Here is a 23,214-nt window from a genome sequence, read left to right on the forward strand (position 1 = left end):
AGAACCCAATATTGCCCCCGAGGTTTGGGAGGCCCATTTTGGGGAACTTTATCAAGATACCAATCCTTGTCCTGTCACAGCTCTGGATGCACCTTGTGGCATACAGGACCGTGAATTGGAACTATCACTGGGGGAAGTGGAGGCAGCCCTGAAGCAACTATCAGCGGGGAAGGCGCCGGGCCTAGATAGGCTACCTGGGGATTTGTTTAGGCACCATCTGGACATCTGGGGCCCATACCTCCTTATTTTTTTTAATGCCATCTTAGGAGGTATGTCAATCCCCAAGTCGTGGCTGGGGGCAGAGATTGTTCCGATCCACAAGAAGGGATCTACTCTGCTCCCCGCCAACTATAGGCCCATTAGCCTAATAGATGTCCCCCAAAAGCTCTTTGCGCGCCTCATCCTTAATCACCTCCTGGACTGGGTGGAGGAAAATGACATCATGACCCCCCTTCAGGCTGGCTTCAGAAAGAACACGTCGACCATGGATCAGATCTTCCGCCTTCTTCTCCTATATTGGAAGACTGTCACCATAGAGGGTGGAAGACTGTACATGGTCTTCGTGGATCTGAGGTCAGCCTTTGACCTAGTCCCTAGAGGGAAACTTTGGGAGGTTTTGCAGAAGCTAGGAGTGCCCCCACACCTTCTTAGTACTATCATCAGGCTCCACGAGAACAACTATGCCCAAGTAAGGTGTGGGAGGGATGGTAAGCTCTCAGGCAAATTCCCTGTCCTTAGAGGAGTCAGACAGGGCTGTGTCCTGGCGCCAACCCTCTTCTGCCTCTTCATTAACAGTGTCATTCAACATCTTGACACTGTCGAGGACAATGACGCCCCGGTTTTGGCAGGCAGGAGGGTTCCGGCAATCATGTTTGCTGATGATACCCTCCTGCTTTCCAAATCCCCCATGGGGATCCAGAGGATTGTAAATGGGTTTGGCCTTTTCTGTCGGCAACACGGGTTGGAGGTCAACACAGAAAAAACTAAGTTTATGATCTTCAACCCCCCTGCCAGAACCAGACCCAACCCAAAACTGGGGGAAGTTAGTCTTGAGAGGGTCTCGACCTTTGTCTATCTGGGGGTAACATTACAAGAAAACCTGGCCTGGGACTGCCAGATAGCGAGATCAAGGCTGAAGCTATCCCAGCTAGCGGGCGCACTCCTGAAGGTGGCAAATAAATCCACCTTTAAGCCTGTAAGCCCGGCCCTTGAAACCTATAGAACTCAAGCGAAGGCAGCAGCCATGTATGGCAGCGAGCTGTGGGGTTACAAAGCAGGGAAGGCATTGTTAGCGGTGGAAAATACATTCTTGAGACGCCTACTTGCTCTCCCGCAGGGAACGCCACTCCTCCCCCTAAGATTGGATTTGGGCCTACACTCCATCGCTGAAGATCTTTTATCCAAACCCGTGAAGTTCTGGCATCGGATATGGTCCACTGAGGAACTGTATCACTATAGACAGGACCTTATCCATGTACTGAGGCTGAATGTCAGTAACAAAATCCCCTGGCTGGCTTTTATTAAATCAGAATTGTCCAGTTTGAACTTGCCAGACCTCTGGGATGATCCAGTTCAGGGTTGTCAAAGGATCACACGCAAAACTCTTGCCCAGCTGTACAAAAACAAAAATTTGGCTGACATGGACAATGCTCATAGCACCGGCACCCTGACGAGTCGTTTTATGGAGTCCAAAAATTCTTACCTCTTTGAACCTTTTATGGATTTTATTTTTCCTCTTTTGGCGAGGAAATTGTTCCTGCAATGGAGGTTTGGCACACTCCCCACCAAAGTATTTACCCACAAATGGCTCACTGGGGGTGACAAATTCTGTCCTTGTTGTAAAACCAAGAACGAAGATGATCTGCACATAATGTTTGTTTGCCACGCATACCAGAATCCCAGGAAGCGTTGGATTGCACCGCTGTGCCGAAACCTGGGTTTTCGGGAATACCTACAAGCATACAGGGTTATGAAAACCAATACCCTGGGACACATTGTCTTTGCGGTATCAAAATTCCTAATGGCAGCTTGGTTAATAAGGAAGAAAATGTCCCCCTGAACTGGTGCCACTGTGTTTCCTTACCTCATGCAGACCCTCTAGCCTTTTTATATGGAAATATTCTGTAATATATGCATTCCATTTTACTGTGTATTTATGTACTGTATTTTACTGCATCTTTTATGGCCCATGCGGCCGAAATAAAGAATTTTTGGAATTGGAATTGGAATTGGTTTAACAACTAAGTTTGTTTAGTTTTTCGAAAATTACTTAATATCACGATAATTCCAGCGTTTTCCAACACCTGCTGAACATGCAGGAGGTATAACTCAGAGTGCAGACATTGCCAGATCTCAAGACTTGAGTAGATGGTAAATTAGCATAGGGATCTATTTCCAACCAGTGCATGATAATCAAAATAATATACATTAGGAAACGGGGCAACAATCAGGGGTCTGCAGGCGGCAAGGGGGAGAAGCTTGACTCCCCGATATGACGCCTATCGGGTCTAAATTTTCCTTTGTTTAATGGGGCAACCACGAGTGAGAAATACTGCCATTTCGGCCCCATACATCTGTCCAATTCGGTCTTCCATTTACCCAGCGTCGGGGGAGGACCAGGCAAGTGCATATGTTAATAGGTGCCCCCTGATTGCGAAAGATGACTCCCTACTGCAGTTGTTCCAGGAGTGAGAGAGCCATCAAAAACAAGTATATAAGAAAGATCTGTGGTTTTCTGTCGTAGGTTTTGGTTAGACTCTGTTCTAACTAAGCTTCCAGCTGTAGAGTTTGGTGTCACTGTTCTTCTCTGTTCCTTGGTATCTTTGCATCTGTCTGTGGGGGCTCAATGTTGTGCCCATAGCTTTTCTAGATTTCTAAAGTGATGTATGTGTTCCCTGAGATCTGAAAAGCCTTTTGGCCTCTAGCTCATTAAGCCCTCAAATAAAGTGTGCCATTCAGTCGCCATTCCACTCAGTTATCTCCTTAACTATTTCCTTAACTGTTTACTCTCAATATAGTGTTAATTGAAGGTGAGCAACTACCTTCCCTGTTTTTTTTCTCCATTTTATTTAGGATTTTGCATTGTTTGCATGCCTTAATTCTAGTTCTATACATTTCAGCCTTTAAGTTCAATATATGGTTGTCAACACATTTATCTTATTATAAAAAACATGTTGGTGGGCAGGATGGGGATACCAGGCTCCCATTGGCCTTTTGCTGTAAAGTTAATTAAAATAATTAAGGGTTGTGCCAGGTCCGAGGTGTCGCAAGATTATATATCAAAGGGAAGTGGAGCATGCAGGTTTTCTCCATGAGCCGTCTACTGGCCCTAGGGACCCTTGCCCAGGGCCCACCACAAATATATTTGGGGAGGGAGACGTGTGGCACCGTGAGCAGCCATACCCCCGCCTGTGCAGCGGGGAGTTGGCTGTCCATGGGGTTGGGACTCCGGGCCTTTCCGTGGTGTTGGCTTTACGTATGGTAATAAAATATTACGTTACATTAAATCCTAGAAATTCACTGAAAAAAACAAAGGTTAAAGTGACTTTATAGTTAGGTGAAAATTTAAGTGACAACGTAATGTTTTACCCTGAAAAAAACACAAATTCACCAGCTAGCTAGTAACTATAACTTGTGCCCCAGGGTAACTATAACTAGCTGCCTTGCCATGCAGTGCTAATTACTCCATGCATGACATCACTAATGATGTATTCTAGAACATCATTGATAAGATCACTGCAACATTTGAAGTAATGTCATCGATGAGAAGACTGTGCATGGCAGGGGCGCGAGTTATAGTTACCTCAGGGTGCTGGTTATAGTTACCTTAGGGCATGAGTTCTAGCTAGTAAAGATAACTGCAACTGGTGAAGTTCAGTGTTTTTTTTAGGTCTCGCCTGTCGATGCGCATGCGCATCGAGCTTGCGAGACTATGGGGGCTTAGACAGTCTTTAACCAACTTGCAAGGAATCGTGGCGATTCCTTGCAGTGCCCGTGAAATTCAAGCTCAATGTGCATGCGCATTGAGCTTAAAAGCGCGTGCACATGCCCCCAGCCGCCTGCCTTGCATGTATTTTCCCTCAGGCGCACTCCTCCCACACCCCCGCTCCGCCCCCTCCCCTGCCTGCCGTGTCGCATTTCTTAAGTTCCCTCAGCCGCACTCCAGACCCCTGCTGCTTTCACACCCTCTCCCCGCTCCGCCCCCTCCCCTGCCCGCCGTGTCGCATTTCTCCTCCCCCCTCCCCTTCTCTGCCTTCCCTCCGTCATGTTTTTTTTATTTTTTTACCCGCTCCGTCCCCTCCCTTTTCCCCGGAGTCACTTATTCCTCTGAAGAAATGACACAATGCTTTTAACAATCTCACAATTTGCACTCGTGTACCACTACCCCCTCTCTTCTCCCCCTTCCTCTCTCTCACTACCCCTCCCTTCTTTGTGTGCGCACGCACCACGTGAAATCCCAGTGAAAAGTTAGCAGCGCTGAAACCCTCCCAATCTCAGCCCGCCAGAATCGCTCTGGATGAAGGCAAAGCTTCTAGTGGCTCCCTAAGCTGTTTTCCTCTTACATACTCGGCTCAATCAGCGCTGCCGCACGGAAGCATTTTTTTCCATTTATTCCTCTCCGCTCCGCCCCCTCCCTTTTCCCCGGAGTCACTTATTCCTCTGAAGAAATGACACAATGCTTTTAACAATCTCACAATTTGCACTCGTGTACCACTACCCCCTCTCTTCTCCCCCTTCCTCTCTCTCACTACCCCTCCCTTCTTTGTGTGCGCACGCACCACGTGAAATCCCAGCGAAAAGTTAGCAGCGCTGAAACCCTCCCAATCTCAGCCCGCCAGAATCGCTCTGGATGAAGGCAAAGCTTCTAGTGGCTCCCTAAGCTGTTTTCCTCTTACATACTCTGCTCAATCAGCGCTGCCGCACGGAAGCATTTTTTCCATTTATTCCTCTGAAGGAATGACACAATGCATTTCCCTATCTCACAATTTGCACGTGTGTAGTTGAAGTTGATCCCAAAACATGCCCTTTCACGTGAAAACCGTTTCTTCTCCCTTTTTCACAAGCGAGGGATCATCCCAGGTAGGAGGGACCAGAGGGAGAAAGAGAACCGCAACGCCTCATTCTTTTCTCGAACCCTCACTCTCTCTGTGCCTGCATTGCTCAGGTTTCCCTCTCGTCTTTTGTCTAGATCATTTCCATCTGCCCCTTTGCAAAGCTGGTTCCGTCTCTTTTTTGCTTTCCTTTTCACCCGTCTCTTTTCTGTCATTCTGTATTTTCTGTTTGCCTCTCTCAACTACAAAGAATTTGACAACTATAAAATTCACACACAAACATATAAGCCCCTTCATACAGACTCATGAACACTTTAACAGAACAGATGCACCCCCCTCCCCCACCACAAAGCGCGTCCGCTTCATTACTTCATGCGCGGCCTCTCCTTAACCTAATCTACCTCACCATCTATTCTGTGTTGTCAGACTGGAAGGCACCTTCGATGCATCTGCTACTATTTGCTTGACGTCCTGCGCGCTCCTCTCATCCTGTGTCCTACAAGTCCCTTCTTTTATTTTAATTAAATACCGGACCATTTACTTGCAAAAAAAAAAAAAATACAGACTGCAAGGCGCCTTCAGTGCATCTGCTACTATTTGCTTTAACACAAACTAACACTTTACCATACTGCACTTCCTGCTTTCTCCCTCCCTACCTCCCTTTTTCTTGAGTCCCTTCTGCTTTAGCTACATGCCACTACTATTTGCTTGCCATCTTTCGTGCTCTTAACCCTCCCTTTCTCCATTAAGCCCTTATTGTTTTTTTATAATACATCATACCATTTGCACACAATACTACCTTACTCTTACGCAACTGCTACTATCTTCTTCTCTCCCTCCCTGTCTCTACCTACTACAGCATCCATTTTAATATAACAATTTGGAGCTGTACTGCAACTTTTGTATTTCTACTACTTCTCATTATTGTTTACTTGTTTTTATATGTTATTACAATGCTACAATGTTAGTTATTTCTGTTAAATAACACGACAACACACAAAAACAATTTAGTTCGCCTCTACAAATATGCTCACATTCCTTTTGCCTTCCATAACTTTACTATCAACAAGTTGCTGCTCTTATATCTTTTGCCCCCCACTCTTCCTTATCCATACTCTGCCATTCACCCATACAATCTTCCTTCACACACACAATACTTTTGAAATAACTTTCTCGCATATTACCTTTTAGCACTCCATACTAACAAGCATTTTTGCTGCCTACTCCCACAGTCCCCCGCAGCCCAAACTCACACGTTGCACAAAACTCCATATTGTATTAAAATAGCGTGCCACTTGCCAGCCGCAATTAACCTCCTGGTCCAAGTACGCCCACCCCTCCCCTGGAGGGTTTGAATGCGCATTGTTTGTGTTGAGGAAGGTCACGTGAGCACTCTCTGCAACAGCCCACCCCCAAAAGGCACGTGCTCATCTCCCAGCTGGCTGCTGCTTTGACACAGGCCGACACTTCCTGCCGTGCGTTCCTTGCCCCCACCCCGAAAGAATTTGAGATGGCATGTTTGACCTCCGACCTTGCTTATCCATCCCAGTCCTCTTCTGTTCTTAATTTCAGCTTCTATACCCCTGCACACCAACTGTTTGAAAACCACGTAGGGTATACTTATACTGGGTTAGACTTTGGCACGTCAGTAATGGGTTTATGTGGTCAGCGGAATCTTTTTGGGGGTGGAAATAGGGGAAGAGGGTGTTATGCCAGGCACCCTTTGAGGCCTTATTGCCTCCTTGTACTTTCACCAACACATCCACCATCACCACCACATCCACCACCACCACATCCACCACCACCACATCCACCACACCCACCACCACCACACCCACCACCACCACCACACCCACCACCACCACACCCACCACCACTACATCCACCACCACATCCACTACAACCACCACCCCATCCACCACTACCACCACCACCCCATCCACCACCACCGCCGCATCCACCACATCCACCGCCACCACATCCACCGCATCCACCACCACCACATCCACCGCATCCATCACCACCACATCCACCATGACATCCACCACCACATCCACCACATCCACCACCACTTCACCACCGCATCCACCACCACATCACCACTCACACACGCAACGGCACTCACACACGCAACGGCACTCACACACGCAACGCCACTCACACACGCAACGCCACTCACACACGCCACTCATCCACGCAACGCCACTCATCCACGCAACGCCACTCATCCATTTGCAAAACGAAAAAGGTCAAACTCTTCTATTGCGAGACCTATTGCATTTTCAATGCTTTTTGTTTAAAGTCACTGATATATTCCCCTATTACGTCACCTAATCTTTGTTTTGTGTGTGTGTGTAGATACACACACACACACATTTTTATGCCATCATTATACGTCCAGATCTTTATCCCGACCCATTCAGTTCACAGTTGATCATATCCCGTGTCAAATTCTTCAGCCTATAAATTGCTTTTGTTCATGGTGGTCTAGTGACTGGGTATCAGTTCACAATCTCAGCATTTCAATCTATTCAGCATTATGATATGCTCCTTTCATCTCTCTGGGTGGTTCTAATATGACATTCCTTTGCCAATGCCCTTTCTAAATATTATTTTTCCATTTTACCTGTTTCTTTGCCATTTGCTTCTTCCATGTATCGCAGTCCAGCATTTGCCCAACACTATTCCCAGACACAAATATTTTTTCATTTTGTTGTACCTATTCACAGGAAATGCACTTAAAATGCAATTCTTAATAGTTTTTCTAGCAGCTATCTAGTCTCTCTACACAGACATTCCACCACTGCCTCCCATAATTCCTGTATCTTGGTTTGTTGTCGGATCATATGCAAAATCCAGCTACCAGTTCTCCATACCTACACATGATTGTGACCTGTCTGAATATATTCCAGCAATTGTTTGTGGTGTAAGATCTGCTCTATACAAAGTAAAACTGTGTCAATTTAAGCCTGCTGTTGGAAATGGGATCCCTGGCTGGCCAGGGCTTTCGCCAAAGTCAGTCAGAGACCACCACTCCCAAGTCAGGGCAAGGGAGTTACACGCCAAGATAACCCCTGCTCACCCTCTAGGTAACGTGGCGCGAGCAGCAAGGCTAAACCTGGAGGCGATGTAAGTTAAGTATTTGCGCATGCACCCCAGCAACAACACCCAGGACCCACCACAAAGGAAACTCCACACAAGGTTATGGAAAAATAGCCTTTGTATTACACCAAAACACATTAGATCAAACACACACTTTACAATGTGCCAGGGGCACGGGCAGAATTTACAGGGGATATGTACAAGACAGGGCCACCTGGACCACTGTCAGGAATCAGAAGTAACACTTTCAGAAATAGCACTTAGAATGTAAAATTACTTTAGCACAAAATAGCACACAACCAGTAATCACTGGTAACCAGGACCTCACTAGCACCACCTGCACTAGGAGAAAACAACCACCTAAGTATCACAATACCTGTTGGGGTGTAAGAACATAACACATGATGCAATGCATAACATTCATTCAGAGGTGTAAGGGAGGAAAACACATGATGCATCAACAATACATTCAGAGGTGTAAACACAAGGCACATGACGCATAAAAAAACATTCAGAGGTGCAGCAAAAGGAACAATTGCGCCAAACTCACGTAAGTCACCACCTGTGACTGCCCCTAGGCCAACTGGCCTTGTTGGGGCTAGGACGCCCTGTGTCCAGGGGCCTAAACGTAGCAGTTGCCCACAAAGTGCTGGGCAACTGGTGCAACAATGTTTGAGCCTGCCAGGGCTCAAGAACAACAGTGGGGCCAATGGGGGAGCCTTGCTGGGCTCTCAAAGAACAATGGTGGGCGAACACGATGTGGGAGCCTCACAGGCTCTGCAGAAACAAAATGACCCCCTGAGCCTCTCAGGGCTCTAACCAAATGACTGGCTCCTTTTTAGCCTCTCAGGGCTAGTAACTACATATGGGCTGGGAGCCTCTCTGGGCTCCTAATAACAAACAGGGCGCTGCTGAGCCTCACTCAGGGCTCTCATGTAATCAACATGCCCCCGGAGCCTCGTGGCTCCAACAAACAAATGCCGCCTTGGATCGGGGAGCCTCGACAGGCTCTGGCAGCAACTGCGGCGTGGGTGGGGGCCCCTCCCTCTGGGGGACGCAACCCGAAACTGCCCACGAGCCTCGGGGCTCGAAATCCAAATGTGCCCAAGGTTGTCGGAGTGGCCCGCTGCCAACCGGGGCCACTCTAAATACAAGAGACCCTGTCCCCGCACTCACCGGTTCCTCGTGGGTGCTGCGGGGGCCGGAACACTGCTGGCTCACTTCTTCAGCAGCGCGGGGCTCCTCTGCACACGGGGACACACGAGAGCTCCCGCTCCTCGGGGCTCTCCTCCTCGGCAGGGACTCGGTGGCTCGTCTCTTCTTCCCCGGGGCTCTCTCTTCACATGGGAGCCCCGGCAGGCAGCAGCTTCCGGCTTCACTTCACCTCCAAGTCAGGTCCCGGGCCGGCAGCCAATCCCAGCGCGGCCCGGGAATGACATCACCGGAGTGTCCCGCAGTCCCGCCCCCGGCCTACCTGACTTCCTGGTCGCGGGCCAGGCAGCGATTTTGCAGCAATGTACGGGGCAAATGCCGGGTGGGCACCGGCTCTTTTTAAAATACAATAAATCGAGGTGGGCACTCGATCGGGCCCGCAAATCCACGACCAAAACGGGCCAGATGCCGGGTGGGCACCGGCGAAGCAAAATAAAACGCTCTCAGGCACCAGGGGCACCCACAGCGCTAGCAGCGCTAGCCACGGAGGAAAGGCGCTCCCAAGCGCCAGGGGACGAAATAAAGCGCTCTCAGCGCTAGGAGCCCACTGAAGCGCTCTCAAGCGCTAGCCAAGGGATTTCAGCGCTCCCCAGCGCTGAAGGGCAGAGAGCAGCGCTCTCAGTGCTGTAGGCACAGCACAAGCTCCAGCAGGGGCTGGAGGCAGGCAGGGGGGCAAGGCTGGGCCAGAGCCAGCACACTGGGTCTCCAGGCAGGGAGACAGTCCAAGTGGCGGTCCTCCTGGCCCCAGCAGCAGCAACAGCCCCCTCTGGCAGGATCCAAAAGCAGAACAACTCTGTGGGGACACAGCCCCATTTTTATACACTAAAATCCTTTGTTTCAAGGTGCAGGGTGGGGGGAAAACCAGTTACAGCTGGCTTGGGAGCACTCTTGATGGCCCAACCACCCATTTCTTTCACTGGGGAGGCTAGGGTCGTTAGACACACCACAGGGGGGCGGAGCCAGCATTGTGTGGGGAAAACCCAGCCCATCCAGGACACAGGTACACTCCTCCCACACATCACTCATGCTAATCTCCCACTCACCACCGGGCAGACCCATCCAGACTTCCTGGAGCCTGGCATGCCAGCCAGCTCCAGCCAATCACGCTCCAGCACCCTCACTGCACACGTACAGCCATGTCTAGGAATGACACTTCCCCACTAGACACATACATGCCGCATACACCATCTTGCAGCATTCACTCTCACGAGTTCACACATACCAGACTCGAGCCTGTACACCCCACGCATCAGGAACTACCAGGGACACATACATTCCCCATGCATTCCTATGGGCGGGCAGGCCTAGCTCAGCACATGCACTCCGAGTGCGCACGCACTTTCCACTGGGATACAGTGAAAGTGCGCAGAATCCAAAAATCACCATCACCAGGTCCCCATTTAAAAGCAAAAAGTCTAGGGGTGAACCTGCCCTAAGGGCCAAGTCCAACACCTGCCATTAATAGAAATCTTCATGTACTTGCAAGCTTTTTAATTGCATGCACATTTTTTTTCTTGAAAGCACAGGACTAATCTCAATAACCAACATTTAACCTCTGGATTAACCCCTAACCTTGGGTTCCTGAGTAGCATGCCTCGTGCCGTAAAGCGCCTCAACGCCTCGTCAGACCTACTAATCTCTGTATAAATAAAATTACAATCTGCGTACATGGACACGGAGTAGAACATTCTTTCAATCCTCAGTTCGCCATTGTGCTTTAATCTACACACCAATGGTTTACGCATCGGAGCAAATAAATATTGGGGGTACAGAACAACCTTGTCCCTTCTCTCCAACGTACAACTTACTAAAGAAGCAAAAGCCAAGGACATAGGAAGCTTAGTTTTGACTAAAGTCAGAAAGACCAACGTCATTGTATTACATGAGTGACATTATAATTCCAAAGTGTGCTGGGGTAGTCTGTGTCTCAAGCAATGTAGGATCACGTGACGAGCTGCAGCTGTCAGCTAAACCATCCGAACGGGTAGAGCTAAGCAGTGTGTTCACTTCTTTGTTACAAGATACTTGGAACTCATAAAGTCCGTCATACGATTCAATAGCGCTTGTCTTCCCGACTCTAGTCATAACTGACCTTCCCATCTGACCTGGCTCTTGCTTCGTTTGAATTGCTTTTTCCTGAAGTTGACCCTCATTAGTCAAAACGTGGTGACATTTTTTGCAATAGGAACTAAATGTTAATGACTTTACATGGTATCAAAATACTCATGACCCAATGATTGTAATGCTCACCAAAAATTTATTGTTCATTCATTATTGTACTATATACACTTTGCACATTTTAATTTTTCACCCACCTTATGATCACCTGAGCACTGAAACGTATCTATTTATGCAAGCCTGGATGGGCCTTTATTATGATTATTCGTCGCTTCAAAATGCATATTTGTCCTTTTTAAGAGAATATTGCGTATTGTCTCTTTGATTTAATAGTCCGCAAGTTGGTGCTGTGGGCTCAAAGATAACTTGCTCTTGAATACAAGGGTTAAGCAGAATGTGAAGGACTATATTAATAATTTTATGTTCGAAACTTACATTGATGGAATTGAGATATCCACTCCCTGAGATTCACTTCAAGTAGTGGCAAGAGATCGCTTTATCGCATTCTCTGCATGATTAAACAGGACAAGAAGCGATATTGCGGAGAAGCTGGAAACCCAGCTGCGGCAACTAGAAGAGACACAAGGCTACCCAATCCACCTGGCTCTAGAGAACACTACTTGGGTAAGAAGTTTGGTCCATTGGTTTGGATTGTGAGGAATCTGCAACGCTAAATCCCTCGCCTACATGCTGGTAATCTGCCGCTCTGCGGTCCGACATGAGACAGAAATAGTAGAAACCATCCTTAGTGAAAGCATTGACCTCGTCTTCCTCATGGAAACCTGGCTCAAGGCCCACCCGACTTCTAGCCTTGACCTACTCTTCCCACCCCCCCACGCCCCCAACCCAGCTACTCCATCCTCCGAAAAGACAGAACTGATAGAATAGGAGGTGGTATTATCTTTAAAAATGAACTACAACTCTGACCACACAACCTTTGAATACCTTGGAGCGGAACTTAAAGCTCAGAGTTCTCTACCTATTCGTCTATATAATATCTACCATACTCCTGGTGACCCTCTTCCCTACGCAGAGGAGCGATCTGATCTACTCACCCAATCCTCGCTTTCAAACTCAAAAAATCTCTTCCTTGGTGATTTTAACCTCCACTGGAATGATACTGAGGACCCCGCAGTTGACCTCCTCATTAACCTTCTAGAGATTAGGGACCTTAAACAACTTTGCCATTCCCCAACCCACACCAAAGGGGCCACGCTTGATGCCATCATCTCAAATAATGACTTGGCCTCCCTGCCCAACATCCTCCCCATCGACAGGTCCAACCATCACCTCATCCTCTTACGATCGCCATCACGGCCCCACCCCTCCCCATTAAAAACTCCAAACACAAGAAATTGACCAGAAACCTTAATCTTCTCCCCCCAGGTGAACTGGAGTCTAAACTCCAAGCACAACAATCACCCCTTTCTCCCTAAATGCTAACGACCTCACCAAACATTTTAACAAATCTGTCAACGAGTTCTTAGACCAACGTGCCCCACCCAAACTAAAAGCCCAAAGAAACATCCCTTGTAAATCTTGGTTCACCACAGACCTTAATAATGAAAGACGCGCTCTTAGACTGACGGAAAGAACTTGGAGGCAACACCCATCCCCCTCCCATCTAGCTCTCCTCAGATCTGCCAGATACAATTACAAGAAACACATTATGAATGAAAAAACATCCTCCTTCCGTGCACAACTGTTCTGCATTGTGAAAAGCCAAACATCCTCTGCCCCCCCCCCCCCCCAAAGTTGACGGCCTCAATCGAAAGGTGCAAAGAAATTGCGAACTTCTTCTCCAGATCACCAAATCGATCAATTCTTCCTCTTATCCTCTTAACCCCGCTCCTAACCACCCCGCACCTTCCAATGACATTTCTTTAAATCTCCCTCCTTGGCTACTCTTCCTCCTGACTCTTGACACCACCCTTTTGTTACATCCCCTCCTGAATCCAGCCAATCCAACCACCAGCAACAAAACAAAGCCTCCTGGCATAATTTCCACCTGGTCTCTGAACATGAAGTTCCTAACATCATTGCTAAACTTAAACCGTCTTCTCATACTAAAGACCCTCACCCTCCCAACCTCGTCCAAGACTTAAAGCACATTATTGCCCCTTATCGGACTACGATTATCAACTTCTCCCTGTCCACTTGGTGTGTCCCCGTCTCCCTCCAACTTGGCCAAATCTCTCCCATTCTCAAAAATCCCACTGCTGATCCTAATGACCTCCACAATCTTCGCCCCATATCTAACATCCCACTTCTCTCCAAAGCCTTGGGAAAATGTACCCTGCTCTAATTAGATAAACACATCGACACTTTCAATCTTCTTGACCCCTTGCAATCTGGCTTCAGAAACGGCTGTAGTACTGAAACTGCCATGCTTAATATAGTCAACGACATTCATCACTCCCTCGACAAAGGTGAATCTTGCCTACTCATTCTCCTCGACCTTTCTGCCTCATTTGATACAGTTAACCACTCTGCCCTACTTAACACACTCAAAGTTAGCTTTTGCCTCAATGGGACTGTTCTCAAATGGTTCACCTCCTTTCTCCAACACAGAACTCAACAAATCAAAATCTACGACTGCCTCTCTAACCCTACCCCTGTCTCCCAAGGTGTCCCCCAGGGATCTATTCTCTCTCCCTCTCTCTTTAACCTCTTCATTGAACCACTTACCCTCATTCTAAAGCAATCTGGAAACCATTACCACCTCTATGCAGATGAGCCGCAACTTTACTACAAGATTAAATCCCACTCCGACATTCTACACCTCAATGACACCCTGATTAAAATCCAATCCTGGTTCCATCTCAGTCATCTCAAACTCAACCCTAAAAAAACTGAAATTGTTCTCTTTTCTCCTAAAAACAGCCTGCTCCCCATCCAAACCTGGATCACTGACCTTAATGCCCTCAACTGCTCGCTCACCTTATCCAACTCCGTAAAATCCCTCGGCATCTCCACTGGCAATAAACTAACTCTTATCTCCCATATACAAAATTCGGCAAAAGGAGCTCTCTTCACTCTGTCACCTCAAGAAAATGAAACACTTTATTCCTGCCGATGACTTCAAATCAGTGGTCCAATCACTGGTCCTCTCGAGAATCAACTATGGTAACGCTTTACTCTCTGGAATACCCAAAATCCACCTAACGCCACTCAAAACTGTGCTCAACCTAACCGCTAGGCTCATCACCGACTTCAAACGTTATGACCACATCTCCCCTGCCCTTAAAGCCCTCAAATGGCTGCCCATCGAAGGCAGATCCTCCTACAAGATTGCATGCTTTACACACCAAGCCCTTCACCAAAACACCCCGCTGTACCTCTCAGATAAACTCCCACAAAGCGGACTGCTCGTGCAGTTGAGGAGTACAAACACTCTCGTTCTTGTCTCCCCTCTGTTAAATAAGAAAATCCACGCAATCCCGCTCCTTCGCCGGAAACGCCCCAACCATCTGGAATACCCTCCCTAAAGACTTCCAGTGTAATCCCTCCTACTCCAGCTTCAAAAAAGACCTCAAATTGCACCTTCTCATCACATTCTGGGGTCCATAATTCCCTACCTTGGTTGCTGATGTCCTCTCTGCCTCCCTCTTTTATGGTTCTCCTCTATTACCCTCCGGTCTCTCACCTCTCCACTCCCCCTCGTTATCTTTCTCCAGTATTCTACCCCCTCCCTTTGCCCATAAACCACCCACCCTGTCTCTGCCTATGCCTTATCCTACTCCCTCCCTTCGCCCCTTGTTCCCCTCCCATTCCCTGCCTATCTGTTCCAGGTCTACTCTTACCCACCCCTTCCTCAGTGTCCCTCCATCTTCTATACTACTTCCCCTTCCCCTATTTACTCTTCACTCTCCTTCCCAAGACTAGCTTACTCTGTACTCTCTGTAGCTTTATGTAATCTTTATGTAAATAGCTCTTTTTGTAATAATTAACTTATCCTTTTTGTCCTAATGGTTCAGAATGCTACATCATTGACCAAATGTTTTATTGCTGTTCCTCTTCAAACTCCTGTAAAATGCTCTGATACCCTTGGGTCTAGCCAGTGCTATATACAACCTTTAAATAATAAATACAGTTGATGTCCAGCAATGTGTGTCATAGGCCTGATTCTGATGAACCCTTGCTCAACCTTTAACACAGTCTATCATACCTAGAAGTGGCCCACTTGATTCCAGTGTAGTTGGCTTGTCTTTAGCCTAGTGTTTCCCACCACCCTTAACCATGTACTAGGAGTTGGTATACTTTGCTTTAACTCTGAGTTTAAGTCCTTTATCAGTCAAGTTCCTCGGGAACCTTACCTGTTCTCTCTGGCTCTCTGTCTCGCCCTATTCAGTTCTATGGTTTCACCATTTATAGGTGTGCAGATGACACCCCTATTCTTTTGAATCTGTAGAGTCCTGGTGTGCACTGCTTGCATGTTTCAGCAGAAGATCTGTGATTGATGGGCAGCCCTTGGCCCGCTTTTTGAACCACAGAGGTAGAGGTTGTGTTAGGAGCTCTGTAGGCCTCTGGGAATTAACTTTCTGCTCCCAAATATCGGCTGCTGCTTGACCTTTATATACAAGTTAAAAAGAAAATTGTGAGCGACAGTCCATGTTGATTCTGGTGACCCTGGCATCTACATCATAGCATTTGATTCCTGGATCTTGCTTCTGATTCTTTTCTGCCTTACCTCCTGTCTCCATTAAGGAAAGAGGGAACAATCCTTTAGGTCATTTACAGCAGAAGGGGTTTTCTGCAAACTCCTGCACACTGTCGGTGCATGCAGGGTCCTATCTCGCTTTTAGGTGTCTGCTTGTCATTGCCTTGATTTGTTCTATAAATCAAGACCAAGAACTTCACAAGGCACTTTTGTTTGTGCCAGCAGCGGTGGGCAAATCCCGAGGTGTTTAACTGATGGCGAAGTGAGTGTTTTTATATAGATGTGGTGGCTGTGCTGTCCTCATAGGACAGGGGTTACCTGTTGTATTTGTCTCCAGAAGAGCTGTAATAGGTGCTGTGCAGGTTTCCAGCAAGACCGCATTGGCTGCTGTGTTTGTCTCTTGGAGTTTAGTTTTGGTTGATGTGCTGCCCTCCAGTATGGCAGGAGTGAGTGCTGTGCAGGCCTCTGGGAGGGCAGCTCTGGGTGCGGTGCTGGTCTGAAGCAGGGCATCACTGGGTGCTGTGCTGGTCTCCGGCAGGGCAGTGTTGGTTGCTATGCTAGTCTCCAGGAGGGCAGTATTGGTTACTGGGCTGGTCTCCAGGAGGGCAGTATTGGTTACTGTGCTGGTCTCCAGGAGGGCGGTATTGGTTACTGTGCTGGTCTCCAGGAGGGCGGTATTGGTTACCGTGCTGGTCTCCAGGAAGGCGGTATTGGTTACTGTGCTGGTCTCCAGGAAGGCGGTATTGGTTACTGTGCTGGTTCCAGGAAGGCGGTATTGGTTACTGTGCTGGTCTCCAGGAGGTCAGTATTGGTTACTGTGCTGGTCTCTAGGAAAGCGGTATTGGTTACTGTGCTGGTCTCTAGGAAAGCGGTATTGGTTACTGTGCTGGTCTCCAGGAGGGCGGTATTGGTTACTGTGCTGGTCTCCAGGAAGGCGGTATTGGTTACTGTGCTGGTCTCCAGGAGGTCAGTATTGGTTACTGTGCTGGTCTCCAGGAGGTCAGTATTGGTTACTGTGCTGGTCTCCAGGAGGGCGGTATTGGTTACTGTGCTGGTCTCCAGGAGGGCGGTATTGGTTACTGTGCTGGTCTCCAGGAAGGCGGTATTGGTTACTGTGCTGGTCTCCAGGAGGTCAGTATTGGTTACTGTGCTGGTCTTCAGGAGGTCAGTATTGGTTACTGTGCTGGTCTCCAGGAAGGCGGTATTGGTTACTGTGCTGGTCTCCAGGAAGGCGGTATTGGTTACTGTGCTGGTCTCTAGGAAGGCGGTATTGGTTACTGTGCTGGTCTCCAGGAAGGCGGTATTGGTTACTGTGCTGGTCTCCAGGAGGTCAGTATTGGTTACTGTGCTGGTCTCCAGGAAAGCGGTATTGGTTACTGTGCTGGTCTCCAGGAGGGCGGTATTGGTTACTGTGCTGGTCTCCAGGAAGGCGGTATTGGTTACTGTGCTGGTCTCCAGGAAGGCGGTATTGGTTACTGTGCTGGTCTCCAGGAGGTCAGTATTGGTTACTGTGCTGGTCTCCAGGAGGTCAGTATTGGTTACTGTGCTGGTCTCCAGGAGGGCAGTATTGGTTACTGTGCTGGTCTCAGGGGTGTGGAATTTAATAAAATATCTACTTGTCCATGGGGCAGGTTGCTTCATAAATCTATTTGCCCTGTAACAGAATCCACTTGTCCCTTTTGTGCCATGTAATGCGGCGACAAATTACGGCAGCAATCTCATTATATAAGAGTTCTGATATAACTTCTCTAATTATGCCAGGGCTCGTACCATAGTAGGGTTGCATACTAGCAATTCCCTTATGCTGCCACGTTTCTGCAGGTCTACATACTGGGCTGAAGGTATTGGTAAGAAATAGTTCAAGGGTTGGAATGCCCTTTTGAGTCTGTGCAAACCTACTAACGTGCGTGTTGGGTTTGCACCAACTCTTTTCTAATCTTTTCCCGTACTGAAAAAGATTGGAAATTTACTCCTGACAGTTGCAGACGTAAAACTTCTTCCAGGGTTGGGAAAAAAGTGGTTAGAGGAAAAGTGAACTTGAAACATTAAGATTTTCACATGAGCCAATCTACACATGCACATGTGCTCATGCTAAAATGCAGTTCACAAATAATTTCTAGGAGTACTATTTCTTGATCTACTTCTGTAAATTCTTGTGAATTCATGGAAACTGTATATATGCACTTAATGCAAGGATATATACCATGGATGCACTTTTGAGACTTTTGTTAATAATTGGGCTTCTAATTAGGCCTGGCGTTAACCATGACCTATTGTGTTTAATAAAATTCTGTCTCTCTCTCGCTCTCTTTTTCTCTCCGTCTATCAGATGGCTTCATTGTCAGTGACAGTATTCTGCTCTTTGACAAGGAGCATATTGGCACACAAAGTAGTTTTGTTCAGTGCCCGGAACTGCTGTGCCAATGTGTGCTTTTTGAGACCAAAAACAATTTTTGCATTTGCTAATGCTTGTTAGAATGGTGAGGGCCCAGCAGCTCCCACACGGATACGGTTTTACAAAAACCATGCCTGAACAAGTCACGCATTGACAAAACCAAAAGGCTGACCACCAATTTCAGACCTACTGGCTTTGCCAATGCTTGTTTATTTTTGTTTCCGGTAATCTTATTTAAACTGGTTACACTGATTTTCCATTATGAATATTTTTGGGGAAACACAAGCATACATCAACATGTTGCTAAATGATGCTGCAAAGATATGGTACCTAAAATCTTACAGTAGCAAAATGGTTTTTTCCTACTTGCATTTTTTTTTTAAACATTTTATTTTGAAAGCAAAGAATCATCACTCTTACTTTGAAGCTTCTGCAAATATTTGCATATTATCAGAGCATTCTGGGAGCATTATACATAGCCTCATATTAATAAACTTTGAAAACGTGTATACATATTTATACTGAAACCACCGTCAGTAGTGCAGGCCGAGCTTACAGCGTTTACTTTTAGTGCTCACCCTAATAATAAAGGCTTTGCATTAATGAACCATAAATACAAGCTTGAACAGCATTTAACACATGGACACAAATATTACCTTAACTGCAGACATTGCCCTTTCCTGATCCATAAAGTGATACTGTAAACTGGCAGCCAAAGGGTTTGTGCTGTAGGGGGTTGGGCCTACTTGTCCCAAGGACAAAATACACTTGAAAACTTGTTGCCCTTGACCCCAAACAATATGTCCCGGGAGTCGGGCTATAGGAATTCCACATCCCTGGGTCTCCAGGAGGGCGGTATTGGTTACTGTGCTGGTCTCTAGGAAGGCGGTATTGGTTACTGTGCTGGTCTCCAGGAGGTCAGTATTGGTTACTGTGCTGGTCTCCAGGAGGGCGGTATTGGTTACTGTGCTGGTCTCCAGGAAGGCGGTATTGGTTACTGTGCTGGTCTCCAGGAGGTCAGTATTGGTTACGGTGCTGGTCTCTAGGAAGGCGGTATTGGTTACTGTGCTGGTCTCTAGGAAGGCGGTATTGGTCGCTCTGCTGGTCTCCAGGAAGGCGGTATTGGTTACTGTGCTGGTCTCCAGGAAGGTGGTATTGGTTACTGTGCTGGTCTCTAGGAAGGCGGTATTGGTCGCTCTGCTGGTCTCCAGGAAGGCGGTATTGGTTACTGTGCTGGTCTACAGGAGGGCGGTATTGGTTACTGTGCTGGTCTCCAGGAAGGCGGTATTGGTTACTGTGCTGGTCTCCGGGAGGGCAGTATTGGTTACTGTGCTGGTCTCTAGGAAAGCGGTATTGGTTACTGTGCTGGTCTCTTGGAAGGCGGTATTGGTTACTGTGCTGGTCTCCGGGAGGGCAGTATTGGTTACTGTGCTGGTCTCTAGGAAAGCGGTATTGGTTACTGTGCTGGTCTCTTGGAAGGCGGTATTGGTTACTGTGCTGGTCTCCAGGAGGTCAGTATTGGTTACTGTGCTGGTCTCCAGGAGGGCAAGAATAGGCGCCTCTGCTAGTTTCATGAAGAGTACTAGTTGTTGGTGTCCAGGGTGGCATGATTTTGTGCTGAACTTGGGTCTAGGAAATTATGATTGAGTACTGTGCTGGTCTTTAGAAGGGCAGGATTGTAGGAACCGGGTACGTAGGATTGGGGGGGTACGTAGGATTGGGGGGTACGTAGGATTGCGGAGGTACGTAGGATTGCGGAGGTACGTAGGATTGCGCAGGTACGTAGGATTGCGGAGGTACGTAGGATTGCGGGGATACGGAGGATTGGGGGGGGATACGGAGGATTGGGGGGGATACGGAGGATTGGGGGTTTGGGGATGGAGGGTGGGGGGTAGGGTGTAGAGGCGGCTGGTCTCTTAGAGTCCATGCATTGTTCTCATGTGGAGTAGGATTTAAATTGAATGATGGGCTGCCCTCAGACAGGGCAGAAGTTCGATATGGTGCACTTCTTAAGGTCTGCTCCTTTTAGTCCCTTCGCAGTCCATTAGACCTTCTCAAGCGTTGATTACAGAATGTGGCATGCAAGCTCAGTGTGAGATGCCCACTACTACACAATAGGGCTACTATTCCCTGGTAAGCGATGTATGTATGGTGTGCCTTCTGCACGTCAGCTTTCTTTAACCGTCCTGTGAGCCCACTGATGATTGTGGAAGAGGTGTGGCGCCGCGGCCAGGGCGACTGACACTGGAATCTGGGGACCACGGTTCGATCCCCGGCTCCGGCGGCAGGTTAGCCCAGCACCATGTGACTCTGGGCAATAGCTCTCTTAATCTTCCCGACGGCCCCCAGCGCCTAGAGACCCTTACGGGTGATTGTGCGCTTTACAAATGTGGACTTTACTTTACTTTTTTATTGTGTATCACGGGGAGCTGAACCCAAAAATGGTGGCCCACCTACTTCTCTGTCCCGCTTCCCGACAATTCCATATGGTGGGGTTTTCTAGACCTACTGTTGTCCTGATGGATTCAGGCTTCTTTTGTTTTAAACTTTTACTTGTGAATATTATGATTGTGTTACTGATGGCTGGCAGGCCTGTCCTTGAAATAGAAGTGAGAGATTAAGCATGCAAACCTTTTTGTTGCAGGTGCCGGGGATCAAAATTTGTTCACCTCCTTGTATCCGTCCCTCACCCAGCAGCTTCCCAGAGAGCCGATGGAGTGGCGAAGGTAACGGATGTATTTGATTTCTCTGTTCTCACATTAACATTGCTCTTGTTGCTACTGTAAACCATTCTGCCTTTCACCTGCTCATCGGTCCCCTGTTGAGCCCACCACTCGCTGCCCTGGAATACCTTATGGCCCCACCATGTCACTCAGTCTGCTGTTGTCTTGCTGTATCACTCCTGATGCCTGTCTACGCCATTCTGTCTGACTGCTCTTCACCTGCGCCAAGGATCTCCTTTGCTCACCAACTTGTGTTTCAGCCTGCTAGGGTGTGTGCACACATAGAAATAAGACCGCCCTCCCCTCCTAGATCTGCTGTCTTACCATACTTAATGTCCTCTGAAAGTTCTCACAGAATACCATATCCACGTTTTCATTAAATGTTCCCTCTTCGATATTTCAGGATAAAAATACTGTTGAAGCAGAAATGAAGGGAACCAAATATCAGGTTTATCATATTGAGTTTGGATGTAGGCTAGTGTGTACTCAGTGGTCTCTGTTTATGCATCCAGTTTGGAGCTAGGGTGGTTCCTGTGGGAGAACATCTTGAATATACTTCACAAGTCCCAGGGGACTGTTGTCAAGGCAGTCCTAAACAAGGCCACCGACAACACTAGGGTTCGATGTTTTTTAGTGAAGGTTACGCAGGCTCCACATCCGTGGAAGGGAAGCTTTGGCTTCAAGACATAGGACTTCAGTATGGCTCAGCTCCGACCCACATACATACAAAGAGTGGCAGCTGTGGAGGTATGGTACCTTTCCCTCTGAACACGCACCCTTGACGATGGACCTGCAAATACCGGGGGAAAGAGCGGGTCCGCGGAGTTCATACTATCAGACGGCTTCCTCAACAACAAGGAAATAATGGAGATGACCCAGGAATGTACAACACAGTACCTAGCAGAGACCTGGATGGGAAGCCGCTGGTGGAAGATACCCCCTTGTGGGATGCCCTTCAGCTATCGGTGCAGCGTGCCATGTGGTGACAGTCAGATAGGTTAAATAGGGACTGGAGCGGAAAGTGGGAGCAACTGGAAACCAAACTAAAAGAGTTGGAGGTCATCCAGAAATACACAGGATCAGAGTGCCAGCTAACTGCAATCAGAGCTCAAGTAAAAGTGCTACACGCAGGCAGGGCGGAGTATACCCTTCAGTGGGTCAGGTAAAAATGCTATGAATTAGAGAATAGGGCAGTATGGCTGCTGGCCCTTCCGGTGTGGATCAAAATAGCTTCTGAGTGAATCTCCTTAATTGAAGACTCATAGTAAAAATAGAAACCTAACATGCTCATTTGTTGAGTTTTTGATGCTCTCTATTCTGCTAATGAAAGTGATGAGAACATACTGATCTGGTCATAAGAGACATAAGTAGATCCACTCACAGAGGCGCACAGAGGCTTATCGTCCGTGACATTGATTGTTTGGGACAGGGGTTCACTACCTTTCCATCTCATGTGATTCCGATATTGGGAAATCTCTATCTCACTTCTGCACTGGTACAGGGACCATGTAAGGAATGGGAAAAATGGAGATGTGGAAGAAGTGTCTATTTGGGTAGTCTGAAGCTGAACTCTTTCGCTTTATAAAAATATGGCAGTTGGTGTTCAACCCCATGATCATAGTTTCTGCTTTTTAGCCTCTTGCTGCTTTTGAGACATGGCTTGTCAAAAAGAACCCTGCCAAAGATATTTTGGAGCTCTACAAACTATTGATGTAATTAGTGGCAACTTAGAACTCGCCCAGAGGTGATGGAGCGCAGACAGGCAGGTTACTCTCTGAGACGCAGCGGGGGAAGCAGATTAGGGCACATACCACCGGTCAAGCACCATTCGCTTGTGAAGCAATTATTAAGACAACCACATTCTTGTACCACACTTGGTAATATTGTATGAGTGGGACCAGGGAGGTTCAGATTGGTGCCGGGGGGACTATGGAGAGAGGGACACTCATACAG

General features: G+C 47.7%; 1 protein-coding gene across 2 annotated transcripts in view; it reads left to right on the top strand.

Moving 5' to 3' along the window:
* Nucleotides 1-23,214, top strand: part of TRAPPC10 (trafficking protein particle complex subunit 10) — a 316,755-nt gene that overhangs the window by 44,277 nt on the left and 249,264 nt on the right. For both annotated transcript variants that reach the window (XR_013599693.1, XM_078656407.1), the window contains exon 2: nt 21,183-21,264. Coding sequence is in view for 1 of the 2 variants with exons in the window: in XM_078656407.1 (XP_078512533.1) it covers nt 21,183-21,264 (82 nt within the window). In the remaining variant the exon portion in view is untranslated. The remainder of the gene's footprint in view (nt 1-21,182; nt 21,265-23,214) is intronic.

The sequence above is a fragment of the Lissotriton helveticus genome, chromosome 8 (assembly GCF_964261635.1).
Source record: "Lissotriton helveticus chromosome 8, aLisHel1.1, whole genome shotgun sequence".
NCBI classification, from domain to species: domain Eukaryota; kingdom Metazoa; phylum Chordata; class Amphibia; order Caudata; family Salamandridae; genus Lissotriton; species Lissotriton helveticus.